The sequence below is a fragment of the Frieseomelitta varia genome, unplaced genomic scaffold (genome assembly GCF_011392965.1).
Source record: "Frieseomelitta varia isolate USP_RPSP 00005682 unplaced genomic scaffold, Fvar_1.2 scaffold_68, whole genome shotgun sequence".
In the NCBI taxonomy this organism is placed as follows: domain Eukaryota; kingdom Metazoa; phylum Arthropoda; class Insecta; order Hymenoptera; family Apidae; genus Frieseomelitta; species Frieseomelitta varia.
Genome location: NW_025110456.1, coordinates 262,037 through 288,845, shown reverse-complemented (window position 1 = coordinate 288,845; position 26,809 = coordinate 262,037). Strand labels below are relative to the sequence as shown.

Here is a 26,809-nt window from a genome sequence, read left to right as displayed (position 1 = left end):
TGACTTTCGCGTGCAACTGTGCATCGATCGATAAAATATTCAGAACATACTCGATTAACAAGGAACACTAATTAACTTCAATTCTATCGAAGTAAGTGCGATACTTATGTCACGAGTATCTTTTCTCTTGAGCATCGATTCTTCTAAGCTCTTGAAAGATACTGATAATTAGCAAAGATCACAGTATCATTACACATCGTTATCATTACACATAATAGTATTATTAAACATCATAATCAGGAAAGATTATAATATCATTGATGGATAAAAATTATCTCTCTTATATGATAGATTATAGAAATTTTATTATTTTATTGCATAGTTATATTATATAATTATAGTTAACCATTAAAACTGTCAAATTCGTCAAAAGATATAATGGATAATATTATCTATATTAAATTTTGGTCATTAAAAAATGGGAACCATGCTTTAAAATTCATTATTGGTTGAGCTTGGTCCCTATTTTATAATATTGAAAAACTAGAAAATCAACGAAAATGAATTCATATCTTTCGCGTGTGATCTTCAAATAATATCAAGATTACATAATATAAATTCATAAGTATAAGTATTCTTTCACTAACAATTCGAAACTAGAAATCTGCACATGTTTGCATGCATTGCATAAGAGGAGAATTGGAAAAAAGAAGATAGAGAATTAACAAAGAATGTCAAGGTCAACCAAAAGAATTTAAAATTTTGTGTATGTATATGTCTAGTACATATACACTTGATTCGTGATGAAAATAATTAGTTTGCTTATAGTCAAGTATCTGGGCACGAGAATTCGTGATGGAAATAATTAAAATTATTAGATTTGTATGTACTAGCAAGTATTTGGCAATAAAAGTGTAATCATCGCTTTAGTAAGTATGAATTCCTACTAAATCCTCTAATTACGACATATAATTATAGAACTGTTTAAATTATACAATCTATCAATTATATACCTATTAACAAAATTACACGATAACTTTTTGTCGTTGTATTATAAAATTAAGTTAATAAATATAATTTAAGGTAATAAAATTCTGTATTGAAAAACTTACTTTGTTATGCAGATCTTCTAACACTTCCTGGTCAACCAGTCCAAGTTCCTCCCAGCTCGGCTCCCCTGCTGTAGATTCTATCTCGTCAGCCCTATAAATAGTATTACCACTTTTCTCAATCACACTCGCGCCTCCTTTATCGCGATCACTCCTCGACGTTCGTTCACAGCCGACATTTTTCAACGACTCACAATCACTATTATTGTTCTGCAAATTACTCGTTACATTACCCCTTAACTTTGCAGAATCTTTCTGCACAGTTTCATTCTCGTTCACTTTAATTCCATCTTGATTTACTCTCACATGATTTTGTTCCGTTTCATTAACTTCCACTAAAGAACCAAAGAAAGAATCAGCTTCGTGGCTATTTCCCAAAGGTTCACTCTTCTCTTCTGTGTTCTTCGTTTGAACACTTTCCGTTATTTTATTTTCCGAATTACTTTTTCTATTAACATCTACTCCAGCTTTCTTATTTTGAGTTCCAAAATTGTCCGATTCCATTGTTGAAACACTTTTAGAAGTTGCAGGCTCTTTAGAAATTGTTAAGGAAACGTCCTGTTGTTTCTCATTTTTGAATGAACTTTTACTTTCGGAATTTTCAGAATCGATACTTTGACCATTCTGGACCAATTTCACTTCTTCTTTCTTAACTTTTTCTAGTTTTCCGCTTATTTCGATAACTTTCACGTTCTTGACATCTCCACTCTCCATATTATGTTTACCATCTTTGTCCTCCTGTCTAGTCACGCTTTTCTTCTTTTTCAGTTGCTCAAGATCTTTACCGCTAGGCAATGGACTGTTAGTCCTAGTAAGAATACTTTTCTTTGGGCTCAGTTCCGCGTTATGCGTGTATATTTCCCTCTTGGGGCTACTAGAAACAGACCTCGATGTTCTCTTAGGCTTTCCAAATTCTCTACGAGGACTACAGGGCTGAGAAGAAGGTCTAGGTCGAGTGGGCATTTTGGTAGCAGGAGAGACCGGAAGTGGAATCCTAGTCTTAGGAGTAGCTTCCACAGACTCTGTGTCATCGCTATCTGGTGTTCTTAGTTTAACTATCTCACCTCCAAAATGAACTCTTCTAGGTGTCTTTCTTTTATCAGCATCTTCCTTTCCTTCAGCTTCTCTGTTCTTCACATCAGTTCCATTTCCTTCTCCATTCTCCTCTTGCTCGCTGTCATCTTTCTCCTCAAGAATAGTCATAGTGATGGCTGTTTCTTCGTTGAACTTGATCTCCGTTTCTAATACGACTCTGGCAGCTGGCATGGTAGTATTATTAACTTCGTCCTCCTCTTCTGCGATGCCTGAAGTGTCGCTATCACTCTCCCATTTACCTTCCAGGTCTTTGTTCTCCACTTTCTCCACGTTCTTAACATCTGCACTCTTTCTCGGGCTCTTCTTGGCGGATTTTATATTGTAGATCTTAGACAGAATCTCGATATTTCTTTTCAGCTTGTTATCGTAGTCTTCCAAATAACTTTCAAACTCTGCTACGCCAACTGCGTCTCGGATCTTCATCAACGATTTTAATACAGCTTCCTGATGTGGTACCTGAGCTAAACGTGAAGCCAGAGCTATCGTCGTATCCTTGATCAGTTGAGGATCAGGCAATGGGCTGTTGAACGATGGAAACAGCAATGAAGGCACGCTCAAGATCACACCGGTCGTCACGTTGGTCTGGAAGGAGTCCCGTACCTCCGAACGGTTCAAACCATCCTGAAGAATCTGTAAGAGAATGGTCGATGCAACTGCGTTTAGACATCGATCCATGATAATATAAAGATAGTGGGGAGATTGCTTGCGCATTATGGACTTGACTAGCTTGTTTGTTGCAAATTTTGAAAGCTAAGGTTGAAGAAGGTGATTGCTAAAAGAAGAGAAGAGAGCATAGGATTGAATTTATTAGTGATATACAGAGTTCATGTTGGAGTTCATTCAAAGACACACAAGTAGAATTAATTTATTTTTTACTTTATTATTTATTATGAGTTTATGTTGGTTCATGAGCAAAAAGAAATGAGTAGAATATGAACAACTCTATTAGGAATAACTATCTAGCTGTTTGTTGCTCATTACTTATTAAAAGATAATCCATAAGTCAATAAAGACTAGAGGTGTGCGAGAACCCGAAATATCGGGAACACGAAATTTTTTCGAGACCAGGACGGGTACCCGAAAATTTCGAGATTCTTGAATTTATCGGGATTTGGGAAAGGAACAAGCTTAAATAATTCGTTAAAGCCTTCAACCATATCGAAAAGTCGCAGATCTAGAACCATCATTCGAACAATTCCTTCTGTTATATCTTTTGGTTTAACAATCTTTCGCGTATCACTTTTGTACATGCGACAAATTTTATATCGATTTCAGTTTCTTTTCTAGTACATATGCATATGCTTCAAATGGCGTAATAAACCACTAGTATTTGCATACTTCGTTTTAAATTCATGCTGACAATGTGCGCATTCCGCCTTTGTATCATCTTTTTCTTGAAAATGTTCCCAAACAGAGCTTCTCCTTATCTTCTTCCTTTATACGATATCTTCTGCACTACTTCCTATTACCACAACTTTACTCTCACTATCACTCGATATTTTTTTTTAAATTTTTAATCTTTATTAAATTCACACAGATTTTGATATATACGTCTGAACTGCCCGAATTTCCCAGCGATACTGATCAACAGCGTACATAATGCTCAAGTACTAAGCACGGAGTCACACGTTTGTATACATCAGGTCGCACGATTTTTAGAATCCGTGTTTCCAATAACTTCACTGGCGGAGGAAATTGAACTGTGTATTTACATATTTTGTAGACTGCTATACAGTATTGTAGAGTACGTAGTTCGAGAAACGGTAGCCGAGTTCCCGATATTTTTGGGTTTTCGCACACCCCTAATAAAGACAATTTATAATTTGTTTGCGAATTATTTTCGAATACCAATGAATGGATGTAGCGTATCATTGCACATGAATTATTTGACATTAAAACAATGTAAAAGAACAGTGGAAAATTTCAGGGTAAATAGAAATAAATATCAAAATTGCAAAGTAAAGGACAGGCTCGTACGTTTTTAATAGTGTTGTCTCTATCGTGACTATGAATGAGAAAAACTCGGAAGGCATCCAAGGCACCCTTGCGAACGGCAGGCGCAGGGTGGCCCAAATTATTGACCAGCTCTGGTACCACTGGTTGCATGACCTTGTCCACGATGTCAGCATTCAAAGTTGGTAACACGTCTATAAGCACACGAAGAGCGTGTTGACGCACCTCCCATTCTGGATCACGTAGTCTTTCGGATATCTCCAGGAATGTCGAATGAGTATCCACCTCGCTTGGAAATTTTCGAGTACGTACCTGTACGAAAATATAAGAATATATGAAATATATTAATCATCACGTAATTCTTGTCATACAATTGTTAATATAATTTCTTCTAAGATAATCTAGATGTTTCTAATTACAAAAGAGAATTCTATAACTTACAAATCTGATCATCAATTTATTAGTAGTTTAATTATTGCAAATACGTAAAATATTCCAGACGTGTGAAAACGATACATTTCTATGTGAAGGATATATGAAGGAAAAATGATGTCAAATATTAATCCTTTTTTATCTTTTTAAGTCCAAAGACGTGAGTCTTTTCTTTCTGTAAAAAATATCTTTATCCACTTGTTAATTCTATTTCACCTTGTTCAGTCCTTGTGGTTCATCAGCGACCCACAAAATATAGGGGCCATTAATCAGACAGTACAATTATACTAACCACGTGTTCCCAGAGAGGAGTAAGTTGTATTGGTTGACCGTTTGGTGAGGTCAATGTCATCTTTCGAGAGAGCCGCTGACGGTGACCTCGACGAGCTGAACTCTCGGATGTCGAATAAAAATCGAAAGGAGAGGATCGTGCCGGAAGTGGTAAGGAATCCTTCTGGGGCTGCAGAGGCCCCGAATTCGTCGATCCAGTCATAGATAGGGTAAAATCCAGGCACTTGGACATACCACCGTTACGTCTCGTCTAATGGAAACCATGGGTCCTTCATCGTTTTCCACGAGGATCGTTTTTCTGATTCCGGATCGTTCATCGAGTCACGCGAGCGACAGGCCTGATTGACAGATTCGTTACATATTTACTGCGAGCCAAGCAACGCTCTAACACTGGTATAGCTGTGACGTTCGATATAACCAGTGATTTATAGGTGAAATATTACGATATATAAAATTCATCGAGCTAATTCTTAAGGAATTTTCAAATTATATTCTTAAATTAAATAGAAATGATAATAATAAATGGAATAATATATGTATATGTACATAGTAATATTATTAGTTTGTTAATGATTAATTCTAATGTAAAATATATAATTCGGGGGGTTGTAATGTAATTTCATTGAATATTATAACTTTCCTTGCTTATCATTTTTGTTTAACATAATTCTAATTCTATTTTTATACATATAATGATTTATTAATTCGTTACTATAATTAAATGATATTATATTATAATAATTATAAAACTGGAATTATACTGAATAAAAATCATAGATAAAGATCATTTTAACATTCAACATAATTACATTATAAATTAATGATATTACATGATTACAGAAATGAAATTTATTTGACTAGAAATTGATAAACAAGGAAAATTGTTATTATTCAATAAAATTGTGTTATAAACGAAAGTTATATAATTTGTATTATGACAATAGAAGCAGTGAAATTCTACATGTCAACTACACAACTGTAGCAAGCTTACTGCTGAAAACTATACCTTCCTTTCCCGAGGTATATGCACTTACATCATTGACAATAACTAACAGAAATCTTTTTAGTATGTATGTACTTATGGCCTGCAAGAACTCTAAATTATTTAAAAGTACGTAGTACGAAATTGTATACTAACGTATACAGAATTCGACAGAATAATATGTAGCAGTAAAGATATGAGGTAATTCTTCATGAAAAAAATAAGAAAAAAATATAAAACAAAATTTAAGATTTATTGTTAGTTTACGAGAATATCGAGTTTTAAAATTCATTGCATGCATATGATTATAAAGTACAATTTGCTGTGAGTAGTTCGCCTAACCTATTTATGAACAATACTCAACAATTGTAAAACGATGAGTTAGACGAACAAGGAATAAAATAATCTATCTACTACTCTTTCTTTAAATATGTCTTTCTTGAATTTTTTCTTATAGTACAGCAAATCATATAGTTACGACTAATATATCCATTAATATGCATCTAATAGATTTTCAAGAAATTTAAAATAGATCTTAAGAAATTTTGTTCTACAAATTTTTTCTTATTTTTTTCGTAAGGGAACATCTCAGTATTGTTTGTATGTGTGATTCAATCGTATTCTGTATAAGATTAAGCAGAAATAGTTCGCGTTTAATATAGGCTACTATATTTTTTTTACTTTCAAATTTATAAGAATTTTGAAAAACTAAATTGTACTACGATATTTGTTTATCTATCATTTTCAATTATTTTTCTAGATTTACCGCTACTACGAATATCCGCTTAATACGAATTAATATTTTAATTGTAAAGGCAGCTTAGAATAAATAATATAGCTACCAAACGATATTTCCTCCACTTCCGGCAGCTGTATGTACTTCTATATGAATGTATGATTGACATTATTAAAGCTTCAACTGGCTAACCGCTAACACATTCCATTTTCAGTTCCAATCACTGTAGTCACGAAATCTATTTCATTATTAATTGAGGTTCCTTTACGTGCATTAAAACACTTGTTCCCTCTCTAATAAGAAAACAACATCAATCAACAATTCATTACGAAATATATTAAATTTTCCTTTCCAAGACTTTGAGAAATATCTATAATACATAGTGAAATGAAATTGAATTAATCTGGAATGTCATTATAATCAAGTCTTTCAAATCAATTATCAATTACCATATTAATTAAGAAATAAAAAATTGACTATAAACAATACATTCATAATTATATAATATATTCATTGTTAAGAAGATTTGATAAAAATATCGAAACTTTATTATTAATAATAACATTCTTGTAATATGTTAATATTCTTGTAATTTAACATAATAATTTCGTTTACAAAACGGAAAAAACGAGATATAAAGATACAAAGATCATGGAGATATACGAGCTCATAAATATCATCCCTTGTATTTCAAATAATTCCACGATTTTTATAAACTACGGAAACATGATGTTTCTAATTGGCAGTTAAAAATTAACCATATCATTTTTGTTTCATTATACGAATGAGACACGTTATTCCAGTTCCCCTCGTAGTAAATATTTTTTAAGGAAGAATAGAGAGACGAAGTCGCGAAGTTTATCATTGGATCTCACGACACGAACGCCGCATAAAAGTAGTACACACGAAAGCGATTGCATAATCCAAAGAAAATATGCGTGCGTCTCAGGGAGTCGCGAAAGAAGCAAAGGGCTCTCCACTCGCTGTAATAAAGAGTACGTAGGTAATCTTTTCCAGCACATTTAATCATTTTTTTTCTCTATAAATTTATAAATTATAAATATTATAATATATTATATTTATAATTATAAATTTATTATACTACTTCCTCTCGTATGCATTTTGTTGACTATCAGATTATAATTATTAGCGTATTTTCGATTTGAAAATTTTAACAGAAGCATTATTAATCTCTTAACCAAGCACGATAAATCAACTCGTCATTGTAAAATGGTTATTGCAAGATAAGTTAGCTCGTCACCGAGAACTTCAAAGATTTTCCATTTTTTCAATAATGATTTAATTCATCTGTTAAATCATCTTGAGTATACATGTTAAGTATAATATATTCTGAGATAAAAAAATACCATAGGACAATTCTACAATTTGTACATACATTTGATGCAAAAATTATTACAGTTTCATTCGTGTTTAGATTTTAGATTAGTACTATTGACATTGAAGCATCAATTCAACTAATTCAACTAATTTTTTAAAAATAACCAGTCAATAATTTAAAGAATACAGAAATACAAAAAGGTAAAAAATGTTGGAATCATAGTTTGAATGAATTACTTAATCTATTTACAAACTATTACTTAACCTACATATTTGTTGATTAAATAGATCTTATATATCAAAATAAATACCTTGTTATATTCCATTTAATTTACATTTGTTTAATATCACTGATTTTTAATACCAGATCAATTTTGTATATCAAGTATGTACTTCTTATTAATTGATTAATATAAAATAATTTATGTCGTTGAAATACTTGTGAAAAGAAGACACAATCCTTAATTATTGATTTGGCGCGATTTTTCAATTGCACCAATCACGTGTCATTAAATTATCACGTGACCAAAATCATAATACGTTAGTACGCAAAGGAGCGAAGCTGTGATTTATATAAGATACAAACAGCATCACATATAAAAATATAATTTTAATTTACTTGACATTTTATTATAACAAATAATTTTAAAATATTATTTAACATTTATCTTCAATCTATAAATAATATCAAAAAACTTTTTCAATTTAATCTACGTACCTGTGTATGTAAACTACCGTAATTAGATATAATTATACAATTCTTTAAATTATACTAAGTACTTTTTTTATGCAAAATCTATATTTCATACATATAAACAATACTTATCATTATTATGTCACAAGTGACGATATTGTAAAAAATATATATTTGAATATGCACTGAACAATTTACCTTTTATCTCTCTCTTCGTATGTAAGACAAGCATTTTTTAAACTGCAGTAACATTTTTCACGCTTTTTTTAACTATAACAATATAATTTAGTACATCATATATTTCTCGTTTTGTTTTGAATACACATTTCATGATAAATAACACGATAACTGAAACAATCCAATACAGGGTTCACGTGACGGCAGCTGACATGTGACTACCGTTACTCTATTCCGAAAGTAAGGTGGTTTGCAGGTAATATCGACCAACCTCTCCCCACTTCTCGAAAAATGGTCTAGATATGTATATCGTAATCATGACTGGAATTGCTAAAATAGCTAATTTCAAGAAAAGTAATTTACATTAGTCGATATTAATCCTATTGCGTTCTTTCGATCGTCTTAAACATAATGTATAATTTGAAAACCACAGTATAGAAACATTATGTTCGATGAATATAAATTTCCCGCCAAATAGAATTTCGATAAATCGAAGAATTTCTTAGACTCAAAATTATACAAAACACAAGTAAAGATATTATTTAATAAATTTTATTACTCAAATGCTTTTCTTGCAAATTATAAACGACTCTAAATAAATTATTTTATTATTGTTAATATATATACGCATAAAATATGTAATGTAAAAAAGAAATTATTGGTTTGTTTTTTTTTAAAGAGTATAAAATTTCAAAAATAATTTAATCAATTAGCCTTTTCTATAAACAGGCTGTAAATAGCTAATAATATTATACATACGCATTTATAATATTACGTATTTATTTTAAATTCTGTAATTAAGATTTGACTTCTTATTTGAATCACATAATTACATACAAAACGTTAAATATTGCAATATTTCATAAATTTGAAAATAGCAATCTATAAATATATAAATATATAAGATATAAATATTTAAAAACAAAACAAGGAAATACATGTAATTCGGAATTCTGTAACAAAATTGTTATACTTTAATGTCTATTATATAAAAGCTTTCTAAGTTTATACATATAAAACTATATAACTATATAATAAAGCATAACGTAACGAACATATAAGTGACAGATTTACATCAGGTAAAATTCATGTACAGAATGTAGTTGACGAAAGTTTTTAATTGACTTCTATTAAACTATAGTATCAGCCTTTGCTCGCTCTTTGGTTCGGGTATTTTGTACTGGATTTTGCGAGTACAATATAACTGCATAGCTCACCATAGTGATCGAAAGTACAGTATTTAAATGAATTGAAATACTAAATATTAACCAACATAGAACTGCCGTAAATATCAGTTCTAATGCACTAGCGAAAGTTTTTAAAATCGAATTCAAGTTTTTCAAGAAAAAACTTGTAATAATTCCAATTGCTGTATTGTTCAGCATTATTAGTATAACTTTTGGTTGCATAAGTATTATAAGATCGACATTGTTCAACATGTTAGAAGCGTTATTATCCGACATAAAAAACAGTATAAAAACTATAAGATTACAAAAGATACTATCAATATACATAAATACATTTTGTACAAAAATATTAATGTTTGCCCCTTGCTCTTTAAGTAAATATTCATTGTAAACTCCAGCTAAGCAAGAGCAAATTGTCTGAAAAAAATTTAGGGATTATAACTTATCATTTTAAAATTCTCTAGGTTAAAATAATTTTTTAATAGTACTATACATACCTGTACAAACACTAAAATTATATTACTATTCAAATTAATTTTGGCATTAAACACATTGACACTAAAGTCCAAGTCTATATGTTTTATCATACATCCAATTGTCAATAATACTAGTGAAAACCATTGTTTCAATGACAATTTTTTATTAAAAACAACCTAAAAGAAACTATGTTTTAAAAAAAAGCTTTTCTCCACTTTAGTCATAACAAAAAAAAGTTTCTGATATGTACTTGGAAAATAATTCCAGTCATGACAACACGAAATTGCAACAACACATAGTAGGTTGTTGGATCAAATACAGCCAAGTTGATAAATGCCAGATTATTGTATAAACAATACAAAAATGATGGTATCATATACAGCAGTAGCACTAGAATAAAATAACTAAAGTTTATTCCATTTTATTATTATATTAATTTTATTAATTTAAAAGTACTTAAATTTTAATCTACTTCATAAAATAACTAAATTGTTCATTATTACATTTTAATACGAAATTAAATTAACAATCATATCATAAAACTTAAATCAGTAATTTATACCTTATCTTATATTCTGTTCAGATAATGCTTCAACATGATAATTTTGATTAATGAGTAGCAACTCAAATCATGTTAGATATTTAATACTCGTTAAGAGGTAAATATAAATTTTTATCTATAATTAACTTAATTACTTCAATATATATATTAAATTTCCTGAAATAATATATATTTACCTCTCTTATTTCCTGTTACTTCTTGATACAAACTTGAAAAGTTATTACTAAAAGTGAAATAACAAAAAATTATAAGTATATAAAAATTTTAAAGAACAGAATTTAATTTGTTTACTTACTCTTTGCAATACAATATTACAGACGTAAATAACTTTAATACTTCTGTCATCAATACTACCATAACAATATTATATTCATAGTGACCATCTCTTTGAGACCAAGTTACAATAATACCTAAGATGATAATTTTGCAATTAGTTTATACAATATAAAAATAAATTATATAACTTTAAAAAATAATAAAGAAATTTTCAAAAAAACAATGATAAAGATTCATAAAATGTCAAATAGAAATTCTTATAAAAGTTCAATAATCATTGTTACATACCATAGGATATTTAAATCATATTTGAAATTGACAAAATACTACACATTTCATTAATAAATAATTATACATATACATTTTTTGCATTATTATCATCAGTCATTTATCACTATGTATTGTTTCTGTTTGACAAACATTCAGCAACAAAGAAAATCATATGAAAAGAATAAAATAAACAAAGAAACATAACCACACTCATGTACCTTGGTTCACAAACAGGGCCATATATGAAATAAAAATGACAAGACTCCATCTTCCTGGGAATAATTCTCCCCAATTGATGGTTCCCATCATAAAGTTTAGTATAAAATATTATTACGTTAAGAACATTCGTGAAGTATATGTATACTGTTAATTGCTTCTCTGTCAGCGTGTCTGATATCAACTAATAATATAAATCGTGTACAATACGATTTTGTCATATCAAATGTACACACATATGTATATCACATTGAAAAATAATTTACCTAAAGTTAAAAGATAATGTATCTTCTCTGATTAAAAATTTCCGTTCCTAAAGTATGCTTTAGTATTATTTAATTTTTTTCAAATTTTTGCCTTATTTGTTAATTGAATATTAATATTAAAAAAAATTATTGTGGAAACCAATGATAGTTATAAAAATTTAAATTTCTTAATTAATTTCGTATCTTTATAATAAAATTTAGAAAATTGATATATTTTATTATATAAAAAAATTAAAATTAAAATGAACATTGTCCTTACATTTTAAGAGAGGATTATATTATTTATTCTTTTCTAAAGTTTCATAAATTAAAAAAAAATTTAATAGTGATAACGAAACAAATTAAGAATATTTGGTATATAATAGAAACATTATTTGTTATATAATATTTGTATAACTACATATTTTATTTTTACAATCTTTTGAAAATACACAACATTTTAACTCATTCTTGATGCATTACACAAAATTTATTTACATAGAATGAAAATTAAAATTATATTTTATTTTTAGTTTTATTAAAGTTCTATGATTCTTTATGTAATAACTACTTCGTTATTAACATTGTTCATTCGTCGTGGAAGCACATAAATACAAAAAGTTTCTATCATACATAGAATTCATTATTATGTACCATGAAATATGTTACAGATATTATTGATATAAATATTAATAATGCTGATACAGTATCTACAAGATCTGATAGATATATTAAGTATATATTAAATTAAGTTTTTATAATTTTTGAACATAAAATAAACGCTAATAAAATATACATCACAAATAATTTTTTTACTCTATAATGGTGAAATTAGAATCATACTGAAACATGTGTTCAGAGTTTATATAAAAAAAATTAATGTATATTGCGAGTAGTATTGTCCCGAATTACAAAAAGGCAGCACAACAGTATGCACAAAAAATTATTGTGAGAATAATCCTCTTTATATATTATTACCAGTATAATCTTAATAATAAATTAAGAAAAAATTGCATTTTAGTAATAATATTATAAATACAAGTTCCAGAAAGACAGAAACATTTTGCTATGAAAGATTTTTGTATGAATTACAGATATATTTTCGAAAGATCGTAAATTTCAAAAATTCTTCGAAATATAATCAGGCAGTGTAATAAGTATGCCTGTAAAAATGATATAACTTTAATTTTCAATATGTTTTGTATCTTCTGTAAATATTTTGTAAAGACATTTAGTGCAGGACTACTATATACTATAAAATGCAAATATTATAACCATTCTGTTAATGTTTCTGAAATTGTATTACATTAGGACCAATTATCAGTTCATTATAACATACAGATACTATATATAGTAATATATGCATGAAATGCTATATTAACTTGTGATTCAAAGTTTTTAGTCAAAAAAAGAAATAAATTATTTAATGCTTTCATAAATACTAATATCATGTCACGAATTATATTTATGTAAAGGAATTAATGACATCTTAGTTCATGGCACATTACACTCCATCATAGACAATCACATCAATGATTTGCAGAGTCCATTATCTCTCTTATTCATTTTTATAGTAAGGCCACTGTTTAGCCATATGCAAAGTAAATACTAAATCAGATATTATCAATATTGATATGATGTTATTACGAAAACACTAATAGGAAAAATGCTATTCTATGAAAGTGAAATGTTTCTGAAAATATTAAGAAAATGCGTGAAGATAAACAATAAGCGTAAATATATATAATTAATAAAAGTAATGACTTAGTAAAAACCACTAAAATCTTAGAATCCAAGTATAAATTGTGTTGACCATCTTGTTGATGATACATCATATTAGTTTCATGTATGAAACACTCAGATTATTCTTAAAATCTTTCACAGACTATTTTCTTTAATTATATTAATTACATATTGTATTTGTAGTACCATTTGGTTAGAAAAAGAAACTCTAACCAATCGAACAAATAAAAAATTTCAATTCAGATATTCGAATAAAACCTGTGTTCAAAAAACGAATAAAATTTCATTACATGCGTATCATCGCATATCTAACATCAATTTGATGTTTTCAATTGTTTTAAAATCTGTTGCGTGATTAATTTAGTAGCCTCACTCGCGTTAGGAATAAGAAATTTATCCATATCTGAAATAACCGTATCATTATATTGCGTTGTGCCGTATTTAAATGTAATCAAATCTGAATGTCTTTTTCTAGATGTTATTTTAACAATACTCGTTAACGGACGTTTTACAATTACATGTGCTGCACCTTTTCTTTCTTGTATTTCCCGAAGAACTATTAGGTGACTATCAGTGACCAAAAGTATACTGAAAAAAAATTCATATAAAACAATAACGAACAATTAACAATGTTAAATAAAATAATGTTAACATTTTGATTAAATTATTCACCTATCACAGAGATCTCCGTTGACTTTCACTTCTTGACATTTAAAGGAATGTAACAATTTCGGATCTTTCATCCATTGTTGAATAGATACAACTTCAATAGGTTCTTCACTTTCATTATTTGTCATTGTCATATCTGTGACATATAATAAATAAATATAATAATAGGTATATGACTTTATGTTAAAATCCATTATTATTATAGAAAAATCACAATTTATTTTTATAACAAACATTAGCCGGTTAAAACGAAGCCCAATTAAAGAGAATCTACTCCGAATTTCACGCTATACATCCGCGAACTTATACAATTAATACTTTCTAATATAAACATTCGTTTAAATCATGAATTCGAGGAATATCTCAATTCAAATAAGAACGTACCCAATTCTTGATCATCATCTATACTAAATACTGGGGCCGTCTTTTTCTGTCGTTTAACAAAATCCAAGTCCTTGCCGTTTCTGTTTTCTATATTATTATGCATACTTGCTGACGGATTAACGATATAATCGAATAATTTTACCTTTACTTTTTTTATTTTTCCGAAGAAATCGGAATTATTATTTTTAACCTTGGCAGGACTTGCTTCGTTTGAATTTGTCTCTGAAATATTAGCGCTGCATACTAAACAATGCTGTGAATTATGATCAACAAGACTAGAAACGACTTCATCACCAAAATATTCATGTATAGCTGCAATGAAACACCCTCGTAATATAATTATATTGCATCAAATTTTTTAAATGAATAAAATATAATAATTACCTTGATATCCTGATGTAACCATACTAACATATTGGGTATGTTTCTGTAGAAAAGATGCAATTACCATATGCGTATAACGATCTTCCTCTTGTCTACCGCTCCCTAAAAAGCAGAGGTGTTCACCACCAGCTTGCGATCCAACAGCTAATGCTTGTCGCTGTGCTTGCAACAATCCTTGTACTGCTGTTGCGAAAGCAGCAGGTTCTTGTAACATCTAAAATGGCATTTATAAATTATAAAAAAAAACTTTGATAAATAAGAAAACGATAAAAACAACATACCAAATCACAATCTAAATGAAATGCAGTTGGTAAATGTCCTGCATTATACTGTTCAGCAGGTCTGCAGTCTACCAAAAAAAATTTAACAGATTCAACCGAGATATTAGCCATGGACGGACTCTCGATGGAATTTTCAACTAATTCTTGGGCCGATACAGGCAAACAAAGTACATGTGATATACATTTTTCATCAAAACCATCGCCAAACATAATAGGATATAAATCTTGTTTGAAGGATGATGGCGTTTTCATTGCATAATACTGTGCCAATGAACAAAAGTCTGTCACATCTTCTGCTTCCAATGCACATGGCATAGCAGCAATTGCGTCTATTATACTTTGTTTATCATTATCTTTCATACTTAAGATTTGTTCCCTGTAAGATGTAATACAATAAATTTCATAATAACTTTACTTAGTAATAATATTTTTTGCAATTCTGTCACCTGGCATTTATCACCATAATAAGTGAAAGAAATAACATAAAAAATGGATCAGCTTGCATGAAATACAGATCCCACATTGTACAAACAGCTGGCAGCGAACATACACCAGCAAACAAAGTAGTTACCCATCCTTTTGTATATTGATCAGGAGACACTCGTTTCGTATCCAAGAAAGAACATAGTTCCGGTTCGTGATAGAGTAGTAATAGTCTTAATACAGAACTATATGTTTCACCTCTGGGAAAATATAAAAGATAAGGAAAATATTAATATAAATAAGTATAAAGAATTAATCATAAAATACTAATAAATACCTAGGAATATAAAAGTCAATTATTTCTTCAAATAAATTATATGTTGCACTTCGTGGGAGTTTTAAAGCTATTAAAGGACCTAACAATTCTATCCAACCATTTCCTCTTTTATATTGCTTCCCTTTACTCTTACAATAAAATGTTAAAATAGATTCTAAATCGGAAACAACAGAAACTTTATCTTCATCATCATTTCCTAGTTTTTCTGCAAAAGAAACATATTCCATAATAAAAAAAGTTATATATAAATCATCCAATGTATATTCAACTTACCAACCAATTGTTGGCAATCATCGCGTATAATATTTTGTTCTGGTAAATCAAAAACTTCATTGAACTGACTTAACTGATTACCCCGATCGATAACATCTAAACAAGCTTGCCACACATCAGGTCTTAAATTTGTAGGTACAGCTTGTCCTTTACAAATTGCATATATATCAGATGCCGATGGAGTTTGTGTATCAAGAAGAGCTGCTTCCAGCTCTAAAATCCTAAATCATCATTGTTCATTAATACATTTATTATGATAAATATAATTTGTTCGTATAAGCTTCATATCAATACATGTTGCAATTATTATGTATAACAATTGTTTATATGAATACTTTCATAATGTAATTAATAAACATCTGTAAATATATGAACAAGCTTGAAAAAGAACATAATGCTTAAATATTCATTGCACTTTTCCCAGAAGGATTACGAAAAAATTTACAACGGATAACGTAAAATTTGTATGATTTATTTGTTAATTTATTAATATTGTTTTGTAATATTCGAAAAAGAGAAAAATAACATCATAAAACAACAATCGATATTAAATTGTAAAAATATATTTTGGAATATCTCGTCGATAAGACGAACGATTAAAATTCATGTTTGCCGAAATAAAGAGTACTCTTTCTTTGGAAAATGTACTGAAATTTGAAAATTAACTCACCAGGTGTTTTCATCTTCTTGTAGTGCCATTTTTAGTAAACGTCACACTTGTATCGAAGTGTGCGAAATCGTGAATTCGATACAAGTTATAATTTCTTGAAAGACAATGAAACTCTTCTATTAGTTACCATCTTTCGTGGAACTTCGTAACTTTCATTACATTTCTCGTGGTTCACGTTTCCTTTAAAATTCGACAGTCTATAGATAACGTAGACGAAACTTAATTCCTGTTGACAAATCGTTGCCATCTTTTAGATAAAAATTTTTATATATACGCAACTAAACGCGCGAATATCAAATCATGCTATTTCGTGTATACTAGAACAAAATTTATATAGTAGTAAATTAAACAATATAATGCATTTTTTATTACATAAATTTATTTACAACACAAAGCAAAATCTTAAATATTTTTTTGAAACACGATACATATGATCATTGACTAAACACGGAATATGCATCAAATGAGATTTCGTACATAGATGAGGTCATATACCTTGTCTGTGGTCTATTCATATATGTATCACGTTTGTGACCTCGCTGTGATATGAATATGAAGTGTCTAGTTTTACCATTTTTCTACAATGTGGCACTACTGTTTGTAGTCCCCTTTAAAACAGATGTTTTCATTTGTGAAAAAAATTAATCTAGAGAATTGAATTGTAAACTTTTCGAATACCTCCAACCGATCTTTCATTTTACTGAGTTTCTCCTTATTCTATCTTTAGTCGTCACTAATTGCTTTAAATCTACTGCGCCATCCTCTTTTTTTTTTTTTTTTTTTTTCAAAGGTTATTTTCTTTTAAATAATTTCATATTTAAATCTATCCTCGGAAAAGTCACCCATCGAACTTCGACAATTTAGCATTGTATATCAACCTTAATATATCACAGTATCGTATTATAGTCTTGTAACCGTTGATAAGATTAAGCGCTAATTCAGACAGCGGCGAAAATGTGTACTAAACGATTCGTTTCTTCAAGGATTCGTCTGCAAGTGCCTATAGCGAGCTTCCCGCATGGTCGCTCGACATTTTCTGTTAGTTTTCGCTGTTCGTTTCCACATCAGTGAGATTAGAAGAGGAGTGTGAAGCCGTAAGAAGCCGTTGACATTTAGGAACAGCGAAAAATTGACGACGAAATGACAGGAGCAAGTGGCGCGAGCGTGGCCGGTAGTCCATTACCAAAATGGCAACTCGCTTTGGCTGTTGCAGCGCCGGTTGCTTTGGGGCTTGGTTACATGTATTTTAAGAATTCCAAACCGTCATCAAAGCCTAGCCGCGGCAAATCGAAGAATAACTTAAAGAAAAATGGCGCCCCATCTGCCGATAAACAAATATCAATCGATATCGATAGTCCACCGAAAAGTACTGGCGAGCCAGAGGTTAGAAACATTTTGAACGTTACATTTTCATTTTTTTTTTTTTTTTTGTTCAATAAATTTCGAGTGTTTATACATTTAAATGTGTAAAAACATAAGCTCAATATGCTTGATATTTAATAATTAGAAGATAGATTATTACTTGAGTCCAACTTCTTTATCAACGTGTGAAAATATAGTGTTTATGCAGAATGAAAATTTGTATGAACAGACTGTTTATTAGTAACAGTTTGCTTGTAATGTACTGTTTTCATATTGACTTTTTATCAGTTAATTTTTTTTATCATGAAATCACTAATGAAGACTTGTAAAAACTGAACATCAGTATTATTTGCATTTCATATTTTCGGTATACCAAATAAGGATATGTCATTATAGACTCCATTGGAGAAAGCTCTGAGATTAAAAAATGAAGGGAATGAGCAATTTAAAATAGGAAAATACGATGAAGCAATAAGTCATTACAATAGTGCGATTGAAGCATGCCCAGAAGAGAACACAGCAGCTCTTGCTACTTTTTATCAAAACAGAGCAGCTGCCTATGAACAACTGGTAATAAATTATTCACAGATGTTTTACAGTAATGACATTTGACAGGGTAAATTATTAGTTTAAATTATATATCATAATGATATATTATAGAAAAAATATAGTAGTGTGAAAGCAGATTGTACACAAGCCCTAGAATTAAATCCGAAGTATGTAAAAGCACTAATACGTCGAGCAAGAGCGATGGAATACTGTAATGAATTAGAATCAGCTTTAGAAAATATCACTGCTGCTTGTATTTTGGAAAATTTTTCAAATCAAAATGCAATGTTAATGGCAGATAGGGTTCTAAAACAATTAGGTAAATTGTGCATGTAATATATAAAATAATTTAATTAAAATATTAATAAATATAAATTTGATACTTTTTTTTAGGTAGACAACATGCAACACAATATTTGGCAAATAAAAAATTAGTTATGCCTAGTAAATATTTCATCAAAACATATATCATTACTTTCCATAAAGATCCAGTCTTTTCAATGCTTCAAGATACTGATTATAGTGATATATCACCGTAAGTATATGAACTACTTTTAATTTTATTTCCTTAAATTATTATTATTTTATATAATTAATGTGTTATATATTTTGTTTATATGTTATATTTTAGGGGCTTTGCAAAAGCTTTACAATGTGTAAAAGAACAGAAGTACGATGATGTAATACCAATTTGTACTGAAGAAATCAATAGTTCTGATCCAGATACACTGCCACATAAAATGAAAGTATTACTCTTACGGGCTACATTTTATCTGTTATTAGGACAACATGATGCTTCAATCCAAGACTTTGGAACTATTATAGACAATGACAGTGTTCCAAAAGCTATAAAAGTGAATGCCTTAATAAAGAGAGCTACCTTATTTATGCAATTAGAAAATCCAGACAAGAGTTTCTCTGATTTTGAAACTGCTGCTGAGCTTGATCCTGAATGTGGCGATGTTTATCATCATAGAGGACATGTACAAATTTTTATAATTTTCCATTAAATATTTCAAAAAAATCTTTTAAATATAATTAATTAAACAAAATATAAAATTATAAATATGATTATATTGCAATATATTGATAAAAGTACATTATACGATTATAGGTAAATTTGCTTATGGATAAGATAGATAAAGCCAGAGAAGATTTCACAAAAGCTGTAGAATTCAATCCTAACTTCGGAGTAGCATATGTACAAAAATGTTATGCAGATTATCGATATGGTACAATGATAAGAAGTAAAGAAATAATGGAGAAAGCCATGAAAGATTTTGAAGCTGCTTTTGAAAAATTCCCAGATTGTCCAGAATGTTATACTTTGTATGCACAGGTATAAACAAATATTTTGAATATTTCAAAATCAACATTAAGTAACATATAAATTTATTGTATCATGTGTTTTATGGTATAGATGTTAACGGAAATACAAGAATATCAGAGAGCAGACATCTACTTTGCTAAAGCAATTGAAAAAGATCCAAATAACGCTACAGTTTATGTACATAGAGGTTTATTGCAACTGCAATGGCATGGTAATGTTGAAAAAGCTATTGAATATATTAATAAAGCATTGGAGATGGATGATAAATGTGAATATGGGTATGAAACTTTAGGAACGATTGAAGTTCAAAGGTAAATTGATTTTTGAATATATATATATATATATATATATACACACACACACACCTATTCTCTTAAGAAAATAAACGTAAAGACTAGACACTTTTTATATACCATACTAACAATAATTATTTTCTTAACAGAGGAAATGTAGAAGAAGCGATAAAACTATTTGATAAAGCTTTAGCATTAGGTCGCACGTCTATGGAACTTTCACATCTATTCAGTTTGAGAGATGCCGCAAAAATACGACTTACAGTAAAAGAAAGATTAGGTTTGGATGTAATAACGAATTTTCATAATATACTTTCATAATTTTTTATGGAACTATACTGATTAAAATCGAAATTTCAAATTAAAAATACACGTGGTTACCAGAATTAAAGAATAAAGTTTCATATATATGTACGACATGAACATAATTTTGTACAGAGTTTTAATAGAAGTTCCGCAATAATAGAATTATTGATTGCTTTTGCAACTACACATACGTGTACTCGTTCCTTATTCAATATTTTTTCAAACAATACTTTTACAAGTTCAAACATACTTTTATGAACAAAATCTCAAGTATGTAATATTTTTGCCAATAGTTTCTATAATCAAGACTTTTAAAAGTTGCATTTATGAAATATTTAGTTTGTTTTTATTAGATTTAAGATCTTATAAAAGACAGAACGCCTATTATCACTATAATTGTTGATCTAAAATTTTTATTAAAAAAGTTGTACTCTATTTGCATCGTTATACAAATTTGTCGCAATTAGCTACGTTTAAATTACTTAAGTATCCTAAAAATTCTTTGCTGTATTTGGAAAAATATATTTTATATATATATAACATAAAAATTATATATATATATATATATATATATATATATATATATATATATACAATTTTAAAATTTTATATATATATAAAAAATTTTGCAAATATAGCAAAGAATGTATATATATATACATATGAATGTTGCTGATAAAAAATAATCGAAAATATGCATAATTTAATAATAATTTATAATAGTTTATCAACTAATCGTCAAAAATTGTATTTTGTATTATTTTGTGTATAAAGCTTATAAAACATTTTTAATCAATTGTGTATAATTTATATATAAAACTGTCAATGTTATTATGTGTTATATTATTTTCCAAATATTATGAACTTCATTTCATTTAATCCAAAACTCCCAATAGATTGTGATATTTATAATCGAAGATTATTAAATTTTACAAATAGTAAAGGAACATGTTTTATTTCGTGATAATAGTACAATAAAATAATATTTTCATAATTGCGAGATAACCGCCATATAAATAAATGCAAGCATAAAAGTACATTTATATTAAAAGATTATTATGCGAAATTATCCAGAATTTCTCATTTCAAATTGATTTACATCATTATCATTATCATCCGCAGCGAAAAATGTTTAGATAAAAATTGAATCACTTCGAAAAAAGAAATTTTACTATTAGTTTTCTGTAGGTAAATGCGTATGAAGGTCAACTTTATAAATATTTTTTACTAATAATATTTTTAATAATAATATTAGTAAATCATGATATAAATTTCAGGTGAAATACTTTCCAAATCATTTCATTATAAAATAATATATAAAGTATGAAACTTTGCAGTTTTTGAACATATTTTTTTTTCAAACTTCGTAGAAGATTGAAGCAAGAGGATATCTTATGAGAAATGCCAATGAACTGCTAGCAATCTGAAACATTAAAAATTTTTAACACATTAGAATATGTAAATATCGAAGAACATATTAGAACATTTTTAATATTTAATGAAAATGAACGTGAAATATTAATATGTTACCTGAATTAGTAACAAAATTAATGTAAGTGTAGGTTCTTTCATTGGTCCAGTCTTGATAAGCACGAAATTAATTAGTGTAAAATTATTGCAAGTAACAATACCGTGGTCATCTTCTTGCCATTCTATTATATTTAATTTTCTAAATATCCATGCTATGAATTTACCTATCAAAAAAATTCATTTAATTTCAAATTAAATTAACATATACATATATATTTTTTCGTACCTAGAGAGCCAATATCTTTCTTATTAAATACTGTAGTACTAATCTGTAACTTATCAGTTTTTTTATTGTATCTGTAAATAAATTGCGTGTGTATAATTGTTCATACAAAATAATACGAAAAAGTAATGACGATTTTCAGACTTACTTTGGCAGTCTATGTCTAGGACATGGTATAAAATGAAATAATTGCGGTACACTATAAAGAAAATTAATTATTTGTGGAATGAAAAATAATAAGATTGTTTTACTGAAATGTCCGATGATACCAACAACGGCAAACGTCATTCCAGATAAATAACAAAAAGTATCGCCCACAAATACCTCTGCTGGATACCTTGAAAAAACAGTAATATCTTTAAAAAATTTTACTAATTTTATTTACTTAAAATTTACTATTTAATGCTGATTTAGAACACATTTAAATTAGAAGAAATACATGATATTTTAAATAATTATTCATATTTTTCTTTAAAAAAAAAAGAACTGAAAAATTAAATATGAAACAAATTCTATAATATGTCTATAGATGATGTAAATTCTAAAATTATAAATTTTCAAAATTATTTTAGCAAAATATTTATTTTCAAAAAAACTCGAAGAAATTAAATAACTTATGTATCTCGTAGACTAAATTAAAATTTCTGTCTACACAAAATTAATTATTTCCGCGAACAATAAATTTTTCTAATTGATACATGGAGACGCGTGCGCCTTGAATAGGGTTGCAATCGCGCCTGCCAGGAAAGTAACGTAAAAGAGGTTGCGTAGAAGGAAGCATTCGGGCGTGGTTTTTCAACTAGTTACACTTCTCTTGACAGGAGGTTCAGAAGGACTCCTCAATGGAACGACGACATAACTTTCAATAACAAATTTGATCCGCCAAGGAGAGGTGAAAATATGTGGCATTATGCTGCGAACGATCGTACGATTAGTAGAATACGAAAGGTTGGATAGGAAACATTGTTCCATTCATTGAAGAAGTTGTTAACGAGCGATCGAGGCCATTTAAAATTAAATGGCACGTCGAAGAGCGGTGATATCACGATTTAAACGTCACGACGCGAAGGCATTCACATCATCATTTACGTTAGGCTATATTGTGAGTTTCATATATACGAATTACGTACAGAACATATCAATAATATTACAATTGATAATCAAAATTTGCGAATACAACTACATATCACATGTAAAAGGGATTTCTTAATCTAGTATATAGATTTTTTTATTCATTTTATATCTTAGGCATGATTTTTGAGTAATAATTATTGCTTGCTATAATATGAAAAAAAAAAAATGTAATCAGCAAGTTCAAACTTCATTCCGTAGACTTACACATACATTGATTATGGATGGGCCTCTTTAGCAATAAAAATGTTATGATTAAAGTAAAATTCTTAAAAGTATGAAATGAGAAATTAAAAAAAAAAAAAAAATAAAGCAAAGAACAGTGCCATGCAGCCACGCCTAGATGGGAAACTGGCCTTATTATATACACTATTAGTTCTTCAAGTATTGATTGTTATGATTTATGTGGCTACAACTCCACCTTCTGAATTAACTGTATCTACAACTCATACCTCTGTTACATTTGTAAAATTTGAAAAACCGAAGGTAAGATACAAACCATTTTATTTGTTATTTCAAATTTTAACAAAAATTCTAAGCATGTTTTAAATTTTAGGAACCAAAAATTCGACAAACAATTCGTAAAAAGTTTCCCATCTACCAGACAATCAATGAGGAGGTAGTACTGAATGAGATTAAGACTTTCACTCTGTTCGAAGTATACAATCATACTGTTTGTTGGAAACGTGGAGTGGACGATCAAAAAATGAAAAGTAGCGAAGACCTTCAAAAATGTATTTGTATTCATGGGTGGCATGGCTCAGACTGTGGTCAACCAGAAGTTGTTTGGAGAGCAATCATGGCATCGAAGCAAAACATTAATCTGAAGTATCGTAAAATAGCTAGACGTATTATTCATACATTTTTTCTACACGAACATAACTCGGCAATTGCAGAGGTGATAGTAGAAGAACTATACAATGTAGTAGATTTTTTTGTAATCTGTGATTTCAGTAATGCAGAAGATAATTTTCATCATAAACTACTTAAAGGTTTATTACAACAGAAACAGAAGAAAATTTTATATATTAATATAGCGACAAAAATGCACAAACCATCAAGAATAGTATCTAAATACATCTGGGATAAGCTGAAGACTGTAGTACGAAATTTAAGGGACGACGACATTTATATAACGACTGAACCAGAACAAATATTAAACTCCAGGGCATTAATGTTCCTCAAAGTATATAATGGATGGCCACAACCTATTGGGTTTAGATTAAGATGGTCTGTTTATGGGTTCTTCTGGCAACATCCACTTAAGACAACGATAACAGTTGGTGCATGTACAGTTGGATTAATGCGCGAAGCTTATCAATCAAATTCTATCATGTTAGAACAACTGGAAGGAGATTTAAGTGAAAGAGATAGCCTAGGCCTAGTAATAGGAGATTTAAATCATTATGGAGGGTGGTATTGTTACCTATGTCAAGCACCCGCGAATATTATAACTAGTTTACATGATAAAGTTAAATCCAAAGAAATTCAAATAGAAAAAACTATCGACGTACCGTTTATCGAGGACCTAATAGGAAGTGGATTGTGGTTAGATGGAAAAACTAATCTCTTAAGAGTCTCTAAATCTCGGGACCTCTATTTTGCGCCTGAAACAATACTTAATAATACATGGAAATACGACTGGCTAGTAGAGAATTTCTATGCTAAATTAGACTATTATTGACATATTCGTCACACCTGACTGTGATATTAACTCATACTCAATACTCAATGTAAACTATATAATATTGTACTGAATTTATATACCAAAATAATATGTTGAATGAATTGTGAATGTTAAATGATTTATATACATATAAAGAAAACAGTTATAATTATTTTTTTCTCATTTGTCTATATCCTTTCGTACCAAAGAATCAAATTTATCCATTATTATTTTCTATTTCATATACAACTTACCAATTAAATTTTAATAAGCCCAATGATGTAGCTATATATGGAAGCATAAAATATAATGAGAATTGATGTGCTTTCCACAGATCTCCTGATAGCTCTATTATATTAAATAACAGGATGCTTATCGAAATTACTAAACTTTGTCCAACTTCTAAACCATTTATACCAGCTAATATGTTTATAGCATTTGTGCAAAATACTGCCAGCATTCCCATATATAAATAATAAAATATCCAAAGATCCACCGAAAAACCAAACCACGATCTTAAGGGTTTTGGCACAATAATTAGTGTAGAGTTAAAATTAATATAATACACCATTAAAAGTGGTAAAGAAGCAATAGTTGGCAATAATAATTTGTGCCTCCAACGAAGGTCCAAAACATCATCAGCAAATCCCAAAAGTAACATACAACAAATTGAGAGCAAAGCTGCCAAAAATTCCATAAACTGTAATTGAAATTTAATGTATTATACCTCTTGTATATTAGAAATTGTGATTCATTCAATTAATATCATTTTTCATTTAAAATATAAATGTTGCAAATGATAATTTATGAAAAGTATTTATTACCTCACTGTGAGGAAAGTTTGTATCATTGAATATGTAATTTGTAAATGGTACAGGAATAAACAAGAATAATGTTATAAGAAAAAGACATCCAGTGACAACACCTAAAGCTTCGGGCCTGTAAAAAAAATTGATACGTGCAAATTACCTGCAGCGAAATTAATGCCCATTAGAGGAAATGATGAGATAACTAAAAATTATATGGCTTGAACAGGCCCACTTACACTTTTTCACCACTTTTCTTATTCATATCAATGCCATATAGGTTAGCTTTGACAAACATATTTTTTATTCTCGGTATCAAACGTACAGTTAAAAAATACACGGTAACTGACATCACGAAATTGAATAAAATTGGAAAAATAAATTTCCAATTGTCGTCATTGTATATTACATTCAACATTTTGAAAATTGTGCGAAGTCGTTCGGCGAATCATATGTTTCAATGAACAAT

The 26,809-nt window shown here is 29.0% G+C and overlaps 6 protein-coding genes across 11 annotated transcripts in view; 2 read left to right on the top strand and 4 right to left on the bottom strand.

The window, feature by feature from the left end:
- LOC122535154 overlaps positions 1-9,305 on the bottom strand; it is a 35,504-nt gene extending 26,199 nt beyond the window's left edge. Inside the window, exons 1-4 of one of the 3 annotated variants that reach the window (XM_043666411.1) lie at positions 8,769-9,305; positions 4,822-5,158; positions 4,122-4,409; positions 1,053-2,774 (exon numbers count right to left, since the gene is read on the bottom strand). In XM_043666411.1, coding sequence (XP_043522346.1) covers positions 1,053-2,774; positions 4,122-4,409; positions 4,822-5,052 — 2,241 coding nt within the window. In that variant the 5' untranslated portion in view covers positions 5,053-5,158; positions 8,769-9,305. Of the gene's footprint in view, positions 1-1,052; positions 2,775-4,121; positions 4,410-4,821; positions 5,277-8,768 lie in introns of those variants that run through there. The other 2 variants (XM_043666414.1, XM_043666412.1) reach the window with 2 other exon arrangements.
- Positions 9,306-9,698: 393 nt separating this feature from the next.
- Positions 9,699-12,062, bottom strand: LOC122535169 (UDP-galactose transporter senju). 3 transcript variants are annotated; one of them, XM_043666446.1, is made up of 7 exons: positions 11,738-12,061; positions 11,269-11,383; positions 11,150-11,196; positions 10,662-10,801; positions 10,432-10,587; positions 9,866-10,351; positions 9,699-9,834 (listed from the first exon to the last, which is right to left on the bottom strand). In XM_043666446.1, the coding sequence occupies exons 1-6, from the start codon at positions 11,826-11,828 to the stop codon at positions 9,878-9,880; spliced, it is 1,023 nt and encodes a 340-aa protein (XP_043522381.1). In that variant the 5' UTR covers positions 11,829-12,061; the 3' UTR covers positions 9,699-9,834; positions 9,866-9,877. The 3 variants fall into 3 exon arrangements, with proteins under 3 accessions (XP_043522381.1, XP_043522382.1, XP_043522380.1); XM_043666447.1 differs by having other exon boundaries at positions 9,699-10,351; positions 11,538-12,062; XM_043666445.1 differs by having other exon boundaries at positions 9,699-10,351; positions 11,738-12,060.
- A 1,410-nt stretch (positions 12,063-13,472) lies between these two features.
- Positions 13,473-17,455, bottom strand: LOC122535150 (TBC1 domain family member 23). Of its 2 annotated transcripts, XM_043666404.1 has the most exons (9): positions 17,145-17,448; positions 16,475-16,695; positions 16,202-16,406; positions 15,888-16,124; positions 15,442-15,817; positions 15,161-15,374; positions 14,777-15,088; positions 14,396-14,528; positions 13,473-14,311 (listed from the first exon to the last, which is right to left on the bottom strand). In XM_043666404.1, the coding sequence occupies exons 1-9, from the start codon at positions 17,171-17,173 to the stop codon at positions 14,038-14,040; spliced, it is 2,001 nt and encodes a 666-aa protein (XP_043522339.1). In that variant the 5' UTR covers positions 17,174-17,448; the 3' UTR covers positions 13,473-14,037. The 2 variants fall into 2 exon arrangements, with proteins under 2 accessions (XP_043522339.1, XP_043522340.1); XM_043666405.1 differs by lacking the exon at positions 14,777-15,088 and having other exon boundaries at positions 17,145-17,455.
- A 639-nt stretch (positions 17,456-18,094) lies between these two features.
- On the top strand, positions 18,095-21,355 carry LOC122535151 (mitochondrial import receptor subunit TOM70). The gene is made up of 8 exons (XM_043666407.1): positions 18,095-18,527; positions 18,903-19,076; positions 19,167-19,374; positions 19,449-19,590; positions 19,687-20,038; positions 20,170-20,394; positions 20,476-20,696; positions 20,828-21,355. Exons 1-8 carry the CDS (start codon positions 18,285-18,287, stop codon positions 20,997-20,999), a joined length of 1,737 nt encoding a protein of 578 aa, XP_043522342.1. The 5' UTR covers positions 18,095-18,284; the 3' UTR covers positions 21,000-21,355.
- A 563-nt stretch (positions 21,356-21,918) lies between these two features.
- On the bottom strand, positions 21,919-26,773 carry LOC122535192 (UDP-N-acetylglucosamine--dolichyl-phosphate N-acetylglucosaminephosphotransferase). The gene is made up of 7 exons (XM_043666498.1): positions 26,580-26,773; positions 26,359-26,473; positions 25,789-26,234; positions 22,886-23,074; positions 22,741-22,811; positions 22,515-22,678; positions 21,919-22,407 (listed from the first exon to the last, which is right to left on the bottom strand). The coding sequence occupies exons 1-7, from the start codon at positions 26,756-26,758 to the stop codon at positions 22,342-22,344; spliced, it is 1,230 nt and encodes a 409-aa protein (XP_043522433.1). The 5' UTR covers positions 26,759-26,773; the 3' UTR covers positions 21,919-22,341.
- On the top strand, positions 23,472-25,706 carry LOC122535191 (beta-1,4-mannosyl-glycoprotein 4-beta-N-acetylglucosaminyltransferase). Its single transcript, XM_043666497.1, has 3 exons — positions 23,472-23,839; positions 24,070-24,354; positions 24,425-25,706. The coding sequence occupies exons 2-3, from the start codon at positions 24,196-24,198 to the stop codon at positions 25,550-25,552; spliced, it is 1,287 nt and encodes a 428-aa protein (XP_043522432.1). The 5' UTR covers positions 23,472-23,839; positions 24,070-24,195; the 3' UTR covers positions 25,553-25,706.
- Positions 26,774-26,809: the final 36 nt, after the last annotated feature.

Coding starts and splice junctions, on each gene's coding strand:
- LOC122535151 (XM_043666407.1), top strand. CDS start 18,285: ATGACAGGAGCAAGTGGCGCGAGCGTGGCCGGTAGTCCATTACCAAAA. Junction 20,395..20,475: donor GTTATACTTTGTATGCACAG/GTATAAACAAAT, acceptor TTTATGGTATAG/ATGTTAACGGAAATACAAGA. Junction 20,697..20,827: donor GGAACGATTGAAGTTCAAAG/GTAAATTGATTT, acceptor TTTTCTTAACAG/AGGAAATGTAGAAGAAGCGA.
- LOC122535191 (XM_043666497.1), top strand. CDS start 24,196: ATGCAGCCACGCCTAGATGGGAAACTGGCCTTATTATATACACTATTA. Junction 24,355..24,424: donor TAAAATTTGAAAAACCGAAG/GTAAGATACAAA, acceptor TTTAAATTTTAG/GAACCAAAAATTCGACAAAC.
- LOC122535192 (XM_043666498.1), bottom strand. CDS start 26,758: ATGTTGAATGTAATATACAATGACGACAATTGGAAATTTATTTTTCCA. Junction 26,235..26,358: donor CAAACTTTCCTCACAGTGAG/GTAATAAATACT, acceptor TTTCAATTACAG/TTTATGGAATTTTTGGCAGC. Junction 23,075..25,788: donor GGCTTATTAAAATTTAATTG/GTAAGTTGTATA, acceptor TGTTTTTTCAAG/GTATCCAGCAGAGGTATTTG.
- LOC122535169 (XM_043666446.1), bottom strand. CDS start 11,828: ATGATGGGAACCATCAATTGGGGAGAATTATTCCCAGGAAGATGGAGT. Junction 11,384..11,737: donor GGCCCTGTTTGTGAACCAAG/GTACATGAGTGT, acceptor TTATCATCTTAG/GTATTATTGTAACTTGGTCT. Junction 10,802..11,149: donor AGTAACAGGAAATAAGAGAG/GTAAATATATAT, acceptor ATTTTATTCTAG/TGCTACTGCTGTATATGATA.
- LOC122535150 (XM_043666404.1), bottom strand. CDS start 17,173: ATGGCACTACAAGAAGATGAAAACACCTG. Junction 16,696..17,144: donor CAAGAAGATGAAAACACCTG/GTGAGTTAATTT, acceptor ATGATGATTTAG/GATTTTAGAGCTGGAAGCAG. Junction 15,818..15,887: donor ATTATGGTGATAAATGCCAG/GTGACAGAATTG, acceptor TACATCTTACAG/GGAACAAATCTTAAGTATGA.